Source organism: Vipera ursinii, assembly GCF_947247035.1.
Source record: "Vipera ursinii genome assembly, chromosome: 13".
Taxonomy (NCBI): domain Eukaryota; kingdom Metazoa; phylum Chordata; class Lepidosauria; order Squamata; family Viperidae; genus Vipera; species Vipera ursinii.
The window spans coordinates 9,578,381-9,590,526 of NC_139526.1; the positions used below are offsets into that span (position 1 = coordinate 9,578,381).

At 42.3% G+C, this 12,146-nt stretch overlaps 2 protein-coding genes across 2 annotated transcripts in view; both read right to left on the reverse strand.

Annotated features, from left to right (window-relative positions):
- The window catches only part of SEC14L5 (SEC14 like lipid binding 5), a 45,280-nt gene extending 41,892 nt beyond the window's left edge, over window positions 1-3,388 (reverse strand). The window contains exons 1-2 of the mRNA XM_083372994.1: window positions 3,269-3,388; window positions 1,863-1,941 (exon numbers count right to left, since the gene is read on the reverse strand). Of these exons, the coding sequence (XP_083229120.1) occupies window positions 1,863-1,925 (63 nt within the window). The 5' untranslated portion in view covers window positions 1,926-1,941; window positions 3,269-3,388. The remainder of the gene's footprint in view (window positions 1-1,862; window positions 1,942-3,268) is intronic.
- The window catches only part of LOC310646170 (syntaxin-binding protein 4-like), a gene marked incomplete at both ends in the record, with an annotated part of 90,920 nt that continues 80,706 nt past the window's right edge, over window positions 1,933-12,146 (reverse strand). Inside the window, 2 exons of the mRNA XM_083372430.1 lie at window positions 1,933-1,941; window positions 3,269-3,387. Coding sequence (XP_083228556.1) covers window positions 1,933-1,941; window positions 3,269-3,387 — 128 coding nt within the window. The remainder of the gene's footprint in view (window positions 1,942-3,268; window positions 3,388-12,146) is intronic.

Below are 12,146 nucleotides of genomic sequence, written 5' to 3' on the forward strand. Positions count from 1 at the left end.
TATTCCTCATTCTCTCTTTTTCTCATTCTCCCCCTCCCTTTTTCTCTCCATCTCTCTCTCATTTTGCTCATACTCCATATTTCTCTTTCTCACCTCTCTCTCTCTCTCTCTCTCTCTCTCTCTCTCTCTCTCTCTCTCTTTCTCTCTCTCATTCTCACCCCCTCTCATTCTGGCTCCATCCAAATCGCTTCAGATCAAATTTATTATGGTCTTAGACCAACATAGTCACCACTTTTCGTTCTTCTCATCTAAGAATGTCTCAGCCTTGAATCATGCTTATTAGCTATGCTAGTATTAAAGGAATTTAATCCCAGTATTTTCTGCTTCTGCCCAAGGGCAATCTCAAGGTGGCTAAAATTTGTTAAAGTTATGTCACTCTTTACCAAAGAGTGAAATCAGGAGACTAAGGTGGCTTTGGACAGAGACCAGAGTGGGATCTGGAATAAGGACAGCAAATTTCATGCCAGGATAGATTTTAGCCAGATGGCACACAGCACTTCAACTCAGCAGTTGGAAAGGGCTAAAGTTGTTTTCTCAAAGGGCTTGTCAAGGTCCAATTCTCAAGTGCATTTTACAGAAGTCAGGATGGACCTCAGCACTTTTTAGAAGATGCCAAATCTGGAAAAAGATATCACAGAGAAGTAAAGGGGTAGATGCTCTGATGTAGCCTTTGATAGGACTTAAAACTTAGAGAGATGCGGCAATATTCAAAAAGTATAATTTTCCTAGGATTCCAAATTAGAACACACTTGGTGCTGATTTACCAAGCAAGTTAAAAGTTAAAAAGTAGATCACTAAAATAGGGCACCTCACGAAAAGAGGTGACAAATGACAAATGAATGCTGATAAGTGCAGCAAAAGCCTCAGAAACAAATCTTTTGCAAAACTTAACAAAGGAACTTCAAAACCAAGAATATTAGTAGCATAAACATCCAAGCCCAAATGGACCCCACCAAAACAGGCTTCTGCAGAATTTTTGGTGCAATTAAAAACTAGGAATAACAGAATAACAGAGTTGGGAGGGATCTTGGAGGTCTTCTAGTCCAACCCCTTGCTCAAGCAAGGTATACCATTTCAGACAAATGGTTATCCAATCTCTTTTTTAAAAAAACCTTCAGTGTTGGAGCCCCCACAACCTCTGGAGGTAAGCCGTTCCACTGATTAATTGTTCTGATTGTCAGGAAGCTTCTCCTTAGTTCTAGGTTGCTTCTCTCCTTGATTGGCTTCCATCCTTTGCTTTTAATAATAATAATAATAATAATAATAATAATAATAATAATAATAATAATAATAATAATAATAAGAAGAAGAAGAAGAAGAAGAAGAAGAAGAAGAAGAAGAAGAAGAAGAAGAAGTAGTTGGAAGGGACCTTGGAGGTCATCTAGTCCAACCCCCTGCTCAGGCAGGAAACCCTATACCATTTCAGGCAAATGGCTGTCCAGTCTCTTCTTAAAAACCTCCAATGTTGGAGAATTCACCACCTCTGGAGGCAGGTTGTTCCACTGGTTAATTGTTCTAACTGTCAGGACGTTTCTCCTGTCCTGCCTTCGGGCGCTTTGGAGACTAGCTTGACTCCCTCTTCTTTGTGGCAACCCCTGAGATACTGGAACACTGCTATCATGTCCCTCCTCGTCCTTCTCTTCATTAAACTAGACATATCCAATTCCTGCAACCGTTCTTCTTATGTTTCAGCCTCCAGCCCCCTAATCATCTTTGTTGCTCTTCTCTGCACTCTTTCTAGAGTCTCAACATCTTTTTTTTATGTTGTGGCAACCAAAACTGGATGCAATATTCCAATTGTGGTCTTATCGAGGCTTTAAAAGAAAATGAACTGACGAAAGGAGAAATAATGTAGTACTTACCGCCATCACAAGCTCAAACGGGTACTTGTAGACTCTGACAGGAGATTGGTATTTTTGCACCATTTTTACTTCAGAATGCCTACAAAGAACGAGAAAAGTAATCAGTTAAATCCTCGGCTCTCAGCATCAACCGGTCCAGCAAAAACACCTTGATTTTTATAGTAGACCTTCTGTTGGAAGTTAAAAGGAAGCAGGTTGTCTAATATGAATGCCCAAGAAAAGAGAATGAATTAATCCCAGTGGATCAAAAGCTATAATCCTTTTTTCCTTAGTTGGCTGTCACCCTGTCACTACTCTGAGATGAATTAGTTTTAAAGGCTGCTAACTCAACCCTTACCAGCTGCAACCAATTCGTTCTCAATTCATCTGCTATTTAGCAACAGGGAGAGAACGCACTCCAAATGGAAAGATGGGCATACTTTACAAAATGTTCTAGGCACACAGTTGAGAAAATTACAGCATTTTGACAAGTGACTCAACACCAACTGGCTACCTTACAATGAACAAGAGACGCCTGCGAGATTTGAACACCATTCTCTGCAGCTCTCAGCGCCGCTGGAATTTTCCCTCTCTGCCCCCGTAGCCGTTGCTTTGAACCCGCACATGCAGAGTAGTCCAAGAATCCAAGCAAAGAATGAAGCTACTCTTATAGGAAGCTAATTAAATTGCTTTCTGCAAACCCAGTAGGATAGGCCGCCTCTGTTGTTATTAAATGCCCCTGAACGTTACAAACTCAGAAGGGCTTGTCAATTTAGATTTTCTTAGTGCTTGGTACAAAAAGGGACACAGGTAGTCCTCAAGTTATGATCACAAATCAAGCGCAAAATTTCTGTTGCTAAGCGAGACAGTTAAGTGAATTTTGCTCCACTTTACACCCTCTCTTGCCACAATTGTTAAGTGAATCACTGCAGTTCTTAAGTTAGTAACACAGTTATTAAGTGAAACTGGCTTCCCAATTGACTTTGCTTGTCAGAAGGTCACAAAAGGGGATCCCACATGACCCCAGGAGACTGCACAACCGTTATAAACACAAACCAGTTGCCAAGTGTCTGAATTCTGATCACGTGGATCATGGAAATGCAGCAACAGTCGTAAGTGTAAAAAAACGATCATAAGGATTTTTTTTCCGTAGTGCCGTTGTAACTTTGGTCACTACATGAACGGTTGTAAATCGAGGACCCCCCGTACATTTCACCAACGCAAGATAACCTCCAAGCATGAAGTCAAACGTGGGGACCAAACAAAAAATCAATTAAAGAGAGCTGCAGTTAAAAGTGATACGTGAAGAACAAGTAGGTTGCAAGTAAGACATGTTAAGCCCACCTTTTCACCTTAAAACCATTGGATGCCCTTAAGAAAGGCAGCTGCTACTCAAAAGTTCTGCAGAAAGAGAAAGGGGAATGTACCTGAAATTTAGGGCTGGCCTGCATTAAATCCATAAATTTTCGGTCCATCAAGTAGCCATCGGAATAACGCAGTCCTGGATAAAAGTTATCGCTCGCTGGTGCTACATTGGTGACTCCGTCTAGAGGGGGGAAAGCAGACAGAGCAAGTGTTGGTCAACACAAGAGTTAGAATCGAGACACAGAAGCTATGTTGGTATTATATAACAGATATCTGAACCTAGAAGGAGGACAGAACAGCTGATGGTGTAAAGCCTTAATCTTGGTATGTTCAGGAGCTGTGGAAACATGAGACAGCCCAACAATGTGAGCACTAAATCCAATTTAATGTGGGTTCTTCTTGATGATCAGCCATTTATAAACTTATTTATTTATACATGGCAGATTATCAAGGCTTGGGGTTTCTTTGACATGACTCTGCTTAGGAACAACACATAAAGAGTTGCATTGAGAAAGCTTTTGGCTAGAAAGAACATTAAATTAGGATTAAGTCATTGCTATTTTTTTAAAACAAACAAACAAACAAGCTGGAATGTACTTAAAAGATATGGAGGAAAGATTCTGATCTAGTATATCTAAGTACGAAAATACAAACATTTTTTTCTTACTAAATTGAAGAGAGTTTTCATGCTGGATTTAGTAGTTAGTTCCCAGACCTATAAAGATTCAGGAGATGATTATGTTGGCTGGGGAATTCTGGGAGTTGAAATCCACACATCTTCAAGTTGCCAAGTTTGAGAAAACACTGATCTATGTGTGAGTTGGGTCGAGTGGCCATATTAATGTGTTTTGTAAATAAATACATAAATCACCCCAAAGTCAAAGTCAACTCAACAGAGGCCTTCATTATTAAGCTGCCCTTGTCATATTGTAGGGGATTTGGGCAGGATAAAATTTAATAAATAAAAATAAATAATCAATTTGATGGATTACATAAATAATAGAATAACAGAGCTGGAAGGGACATTGGAGATCTTCTAGTCCAACCCCCTGCTTAGGCAGGGAACTCTACCATTTCAGACAAATAATAGTCCAGTCTCTTCTAAAAACTTCCGGTGTTGGAGCATTCACGACTTCTGGAGGCAGGTTGTTCCACAGATTAATTGTTCCACAGATTAATTTCTCCTTAGTTCTAGGTTGCTTCTCTCCTTGATTAGTTTCCATCCATTCTTGTCCTGCCTTCAGGTGCCTTGAAGAAGCACCTTCTCTTCCTTAAACTAGACCTACCCGATTCCAGCAACTGTTCTTTATATGTTTTAGTCTCCAGTCCCCTGATCATCTTTGTTGCTCTTCTCTGCACTCTTTCTAAAGCAGGCATGTTAAACTCATGACGTCACATGACGTCGCATGACGTATCGTGACTTTTCCCCCATTGCCGGCAATGGGAAGGCCGCAGTTTCATTGTGATGCATCCGGCCCACGGGCTGGCAGTTTGACATGACTGTTCTAGAGTCTCTGCACTTTTTCTAGAGAAATGGAGTACATATAACCTCAATGTACTTCTCCTACAGCAGGAAGCCTTCTGAGTTATTTCAACTTCCACAAAGTTTCATTCCCCATCTCTCCTTCCCTACAGCTTATGACTAAGTCATCCATTAGCTTCATATCTCTGAAAGCAAACCAACTTTTTTGCCACCCACACTGCACTCCCCCTTCCTGAGTCTTGCTCCTATGCATTTATGCAAGCTTTTATGATCCTTTCATGCCAGCGATGAATGGATCCATTTAATATTAGCAGGGAGAGCCTCTGAAGCAAGGCTGAGGCATCTCCCAGCCTTTACATCCCCGTGCAAATTGTTTAGCTTTGTTCTGTACCAGCCTGCTACCGGCCCTGCAGAAAAGGCAGGGACAACCCCTTTTACAAGAAGGCAAGAGGCTGGAATTACGCCTGCCAAATTTATTACCACAAAAACAAACGGAACAAGACAAACCAAGAAACAGGAGCTTTAAGAAACATGAACTATCCAAGCAGTTGCCTTCAGCAAACCAGCCCTCCCCACACATTCCCCTTATATAGAGTTCAGGGCGTGGCTTCTCTCTGCCTCCTTCCGAGAAGCCCCATTGCCTTCCTCTGTTTACTCCTAATTGACTGCCTCCTGCGTCGGGCGTCCTTGAACAGGGCCAGCTGTGGGTCATCTTCATCCACGCTGTCAGGCTCACACAGCTGGGTCTCCGTGGTGACCAAGTGGGAGGGGCCTGGCTGAGGGCTCTTATCAGCAAGATCTTCAACCCCCTCAGCAAGGTCTTCAACACCCCCCTCCTCCTCCTCTGAGTCGTCCGACCCAACTGCCAAACCCACAGGCTGACCCTGAATCACAACAAGCTTTCCCAATATAATTGATGGCTGACAGTGAGGCATCCAACAGAAGGTTCCAATCAAAACGATGCAGGCAAGCCGAGTAGTTCTACCTCTTTCAAACTAATCCAGCTCTTTAGGTTTCCAAAAGCTTTGGGTATATTTACATCCTCAACACTTACATAAATAGGCACTCTTAATTCCTCCCCTCCTGCCTTGAAAAGCTCTTTGGAGGTTTGCTATACTTCGGCCGTTGCCAAGAATTATCTTAATCTTCTGGGTCAGTTTGAGAAGCAACAGCAAGGAAAACACACACACACACACACACACACACGTGTGTGTGTGTGTGTGTAAATACCTGTGAACATACCGGTCCAGGGAGAGAAAAAAAACTGGTAAACACGGGTCTCAAGTGGATATATTATGCAAGAATAATCTACAGGATTCTGAACGTCTGCGAGAGTATATAGCTAATGTAAAAGTCTTCCTGGATTGGATCAGATACTAGTTGAGACTGCTTTTCCCACAAAAAGAATGAAAATTCAACATTTCATGGTCTTTGAATTAGATAGAATTCATATTCTTTGCAATTAGAATTAGAAAGCTTAACGTTCTTTGCAATTAGATTTGAAGTACAAACTTAACGTTTTTAACTCCATGGCGCAGGTTACGGAACTTACGTGACCATCTGTCTTCAAATATCTTTTTGTCACCCCCATTAAAGCTGGTGGGCATGCTCCAATCCTGTCTACAGGTTGTCCTCTATTTATGACCACAATGGGGACAATGTTAACTGAGTCGCACCCAATTTAACAATCTTCTTTTTGCTATGTTTGTTAAGGAGATCACTGCAGTTGTTAGGTGAATCCGACTTCTTCCATTGATTTCACTTATTGGAGGACCATTTGAAAGAATAACGGGCACTGGAAAAAGTGTCTTATGACAGGTCCTCATGCTTACGACCACTGCAGCATCCCCAAGGTCACATGATCCACATTCGGGTGGTTGGCAAACGACATATCTTTATGATGGCTGCCGCTGGGGTTGCATGATCACCATTTGTGACTTTCCCAGACAACTTCCCAAAAAGCAAAGTCCATGGGGGAAAACAGATTAGTTGAACAACCGCAAGATTCACCTGACAAGTACAGTGATTCTTTTAACAACTGTGATAAAAATGGTCATAAGATCAGATCAGATATGACTCACCTGACAACCCATCTTGCTTAGCAATGGAAATTGCTAATTGTGGTTCTAAGACAAGGACCACCTGTAAAGTTCTGGTTGTAACCTGTCTTCAGCATTTCTACCCGAGTCTGAAAATTGCTTTATATTTGAGTTTCAAAGCATCTTGCTTCTAGTATCTCACCCGGCTTTGGGGAGCCCTGTCAATTGCCTGAAGGGATCAAATATATTTTACGTTACCGGCTTCATTACAGAAACATCCAAAGAATAGATCACTTCATTATTGCTTCCTTAGCCCCCATCACCAAACACGATATAAAGGATATGCCTTTCCATTCAATATTTATGTACTCGTCTCTCAGAGCGCTATTCATTATTTATTTCATGTGTCTCCCCCTCAGCTGAACAAATTCAGAGGCAAAGCTCAGATGCTAAGACTGAGTGCCGAAATGGGGAGGCTGAGGTGGAATGATTGTGTGAAGGAACAGTAAATCTTCCATCTTACTTACATCTCACTGAAAGACAGTCGTAACAAGTTGCTGCTAAATTAGTTGGATGTATGAGATAGATAGATAGTTAGATAGTTAGATAGATAGATAGATAGATAGATAGATAGATAGATAGATAGATAGATAGATAGATAGATAGATAGATAGATAGATGGATGGATGGATGGATGGATGGATGGATGGATGGATGGATGGATGGATGGGTGGGTGGGTGGATGGGTGGGTGGGTGGGTGGGTGGACGGACGGATGGATGGATTAGTGCAGATATAGATTAGTAGATAGATAGATAGGCATATATATATAACATATATAACATATATAACAAAAGCGAGAGAGACCTTGTGGCTTAGAGGCAAATAACACTGCCTAGTATGCAATCAGCCCAGGTTCGAATCTCAGAAGGGTATAGCTGACTGATGAAGACTAAAGAGTTAGAAATGCATCTCAGTTTCCCTTTAAATTCTTTGTTAGTAATTTACACAAATATATATACATATATATATATATATGGATCCTTGGTTTTTTGGGTTTTTCCCCGCGTAGAACTAAAGGTGTAGGCGCAACGTTTCGACGGAATCCCATCCGTCATCATCAGGCTGGAAGCTAAAGCCACCAGCCTGATGATGACGGATGGGATTCCGTCGAAACGTTGCGCCTACACCTTTAGTTCTACGCGGGGAAAAACCCAAAAAACCAAGGATCCACATACAGGCACCCGCGAAAATCTCAGAAAACTATATATATATATATATATATATATATATATATATATATATATATATATATATATATATATGTTTCAAATGTTAACTCTTTAGATTACCTTGCTAGGCCCCAAACATGGGGCAAATCTTTATTTCCTGTTTTCAGCCTATCTTGAAGGCTATCGAACAGGCAGTAGTCACACCGGACAATTCCTATATTTGTGTAAATTACTAACAAAGAATTAAAGGGAAACTGAAATGCATTTCTGACTCATTAGTCGTCATCAGCCAGCCATACCCTTCTGAGATTCGAACCATGGGCTGATTGCATATGAGGCAGTGTTATTTGCCTCTTAGAGGCAAATAACACTGCCTCATATGCAATCAGCCCATGGTTCGAATCTCAGAAGGGTATGGCTGGCTGATGACGACTAATGAGTCAGAAATGCATTTCAGTTTCCCTTTAATTCTTTGTTAGTAATTTACACAAATATAGGAATTGTCCGGTGTGACTACTGCCTGTTCGATAGCCTTCAAGATAGGCTGAAAACAGGAAATAAAGATTTGCCCCATGTTTGGGGCCTAGCAAGGTAATCTAAAGAGTTAACATTTGAAACATATCTTCCCTTGCAGAAAAAAAGCTAACAGAGCGAGAGAGACCTTGTGGCTTAGAGGCAAATAACACTGCCTCATATGCAATCAGCCCATGGTTCGAATCTCAGAAGGGTATGGCTGGCTGATGACGACTAATGAGTCAGAAATGCATTTCAGTTTCCCTTTAATTCTTTGTTAGTAATTTACACACACATATATATATATATATATATAGAGAGAGAGAGAGAGAGAGAGAGAGAGAGAGAGAGAGAGAGAGAGAGAGATACAGTATAGGCAGTCAGTCAGTCAGATAACTTTTATTGTCATTTTTTTACTGTGGGCACAATGGCCAACCAACGTCCCTTCCGGAAGATTAAGGCCAGTTGCATTTGTAGTGTTTTGGTCCCAACACCCACAAAGGGGAAGGACGTCTCCTCCCTCCCCCGTTCCCGTCTAAACAGCACAGAATGCACCAGAATGAGAAGTGCTCAAACCTGATCAGATTCTTCGCTACGTTTGAACTGATTTTATTGGTATACAGGCAGTCCTCGACATACGATCACAACTCAGCCCCAAATCTTTGTGGCTAAGTGAAACATTTGTTAAATGAATTTGGCCCCATCTTACAACCTGTCTTGCCACAGCTGTTCAGCAAATCATTGCAATTGTTAAATTAGTAACACGGTTGCCAAGTGAATCTGGTCCCCCCATTGACTTTGCTTGTTCAGAAAATCGTAAAAAGGGGATCACGTGACCCCAGGACGCTGCGACCATCATGAGATCTGAGTCACTTGTCACGCGTCTGAATGTAAATCGCACTTCCAGGGGGATACTGCAATGGTTGTAAGTCTGAAAAATGATCATAAAGTCCCTTTTTTCAGTGCCACTGTAACTTCAAAGAGTCACTAAGCGAAGCATTGTAAGTCAAGCACTACTTGTAAATTCAATGTATAATGTCAATTCTGCAGCAGAGTGAGACAAGCTCAAGTCTATCAGATCTGTTGTGATTCAGGGTCAGCCTGTGGGTTCGGCAGTTGGGTCGGACGACTCAGAGGAGGAGGAGGGGGCGGGTGTTGAAGAGCTTGCTGAGGGGATTGGACAGCTTGATGAGAGCCCTCAGCCAGGCCCCTCTCATCTGTTCACGACGCAGACCCAGCTGTGTGAGCCTGACAGCGTGGATGAAGATGACCCACAGCTGGCCCTGTTCAAGGACGCCCGATGCAGGAGGCAGTCAATCAGGAGTAAACAGAGGAAGGCAATGGGGCTCCTCGGAAGGAGGCAGAGAGAAGCCACGCCCTTAACTGTATTTAAGGGGGAATGCGTGGGAGGGCTGGTTTGCTGAAGGCAACCGCTTGAAAAGCTCCTGTTTCTTGGTTCGTGTCTTGTTCTATTTGTTTTTGTAGCAATAAATTTGGCAGGCATAATTCCAGCCTCTTGCCTTCTTGTAAAAGGGGTTGTCCCTGCCTTTTCTGCAGGGCCGGTAGCAGGCTGGTACAGAACAAGATCCTTCCCTACATTTGAACTGGTTTTATTGATATAATTCCGGTATACAATTTCAGTTCTGTAAATCTATGGAAAGAAGAACAGGAAGAAGCAACAACTCAGCGGCAACTTGCATTCCCACACTGGCACATCCTAACAATCTAACCCAGATGGAGGAAGCTAAAGTAATCTTTGCATCATCTTGGCCTGCTGCCTTGAGTCAAACGTGGTGCCCCATTGACAGTGACTGCCTTTGCAGGTTGTGTTCTGAAAGACAACCTTAGCGATAACGGAAATGAGGTGCAGAAGAGCAAGTTGTGAGCTGACACACACTAAATTATTGTTATTAAACACAATCTGAAGTCAGTGGCTTTCGATCAGTGATTCTCAACCTTGGCAACCTTTAAATATGTGGACGTCAACTCCCAGAATTCCCCAGCCAGCCAGATTCAGAAACATCGCTTTTTAGACAGTGCATGAACAGCAAGTGTGTTGATGCACACTGTTTAATTGCTCTGACAGAGAATAACAGAATAATAACAGAATTGAAAAGGACCTTGGAGGTCTTCTATCTAGTCCAACCACCCTTCAAAATAGAACAAAAGCTGGAAAGGACCTTGGAGGTCTTCTAGTCCAACCCCCTGCTCAAGCAGGAGACCCCAGACAAGCGGCTCTTCTTAAAAACCTTCAGTGATGGAGCACCCATAACTTCTGGTGGCAAGCTGTTCCGCTGGTTGATTGTTCTCACTGTTAAGAAATTTCTCCTTAGTTCTAGGTTGCTTCTCTCCTTGACTGGTTTCCATCCATTGTTCTTCTCCTACCCTCTGGTGCTTTGGAAAATAAGTTGACCCCTACTTCTTCGAAAAGCAATAGCACTTAGATTTATAGACCGCTTCACAGTGCTTTACAGCCCTCTCTAAGCGGTTTATAGAGTCAGCATCTTGCCCCCAGCAATCTGGGCCCTCATTTTAGAGGGAACAGCTGCTAAGCCAATCAGGAACCCATCATCAGTCCTCTCGGACCAAAACCTGGATGCCTAGCTCCCTGGTCTCCTAACACAGCTTCCAAACAAGCTTACTTCAAGCCTGATAAACAACAATAATTAACCGGACTTCTTTGACATAGCTTGCACAAAAGAACACTTTTCTTTTCTTTTCTTTTTTCTTTTTTAGGAAAGAGAACTGAAGAGTTCATTTGCCACCTGGGAATGATCTCAAACTACTTTTTTTTTTTCTTCTGCAGCAGCTCTAGCTATTTAAAGCAAGCAGGTTCATGAAAATCTTGAATCTGGATTGAGCGTATCTTTCACCCTCGTTGCAAAGCTTATCATTTAATTGCAGAGTAGTTTTCTGCTTCTACCTACCAATAATAAATACATTTTACTTCCCAGTGTTAACTCGTTCGTGTGATTACTGATTGACAGAAGGCGAAGATATCTTTGAAATGGCTTTAGATTGCACTAAAACGGGGGGGGGGGGGGTTGGTCAGCAAAGGATGAGAAGATCTGCTTCGGAAAGCTGCTTCTTATCGTTCGCTGGCCAAAAGAGAGAGAGAGAGACAGAGACAGAGAGAGACAGAGAAAAGAAAGAGAGAGAGAGAGAGAGAGAGAGAGAGAGAGAGAGAGAGAGAGAGAAAAGAAAGAGAGAGAAAAGAAAGAGAGAGGGGAAAGGAGGGAGAGAGGGAGGGAAGGAGAAAGATAAGAAAGAGAGGGGGACAGAGAGAGAGAGAGAAAAAGAAAAGAAGAGAGAGAGAGAGCGGGAGGGAGGGAAAGAGGGAGAGAGAGAGAGATGGATTGTCTCAGATTTCAATCAGCTTCATATATAGGCTGTTTGAAAGTGATTGAAGTGTTACACCTACACCCTGAAAGAGGGTGGTAAGAACATGTGAGAACAAGACAAAGGTGGTGGGTGGGTGGGTGAGTGAGAATTTCACAAGCAGCTAGATACCCTCCTGCTGGATAGCAGAATTCAGAATACAAATATAGGCAAGAAAGAACTCAAGACACAAATTATACAATGGGTTGGCGGCTTCCCCCAAGCTTTCCTTGCAAAACCACAAGCTCTCTCTGGGCTGTCCAAGAACACATGCAAATGGGAAGAAAGGAAGATTA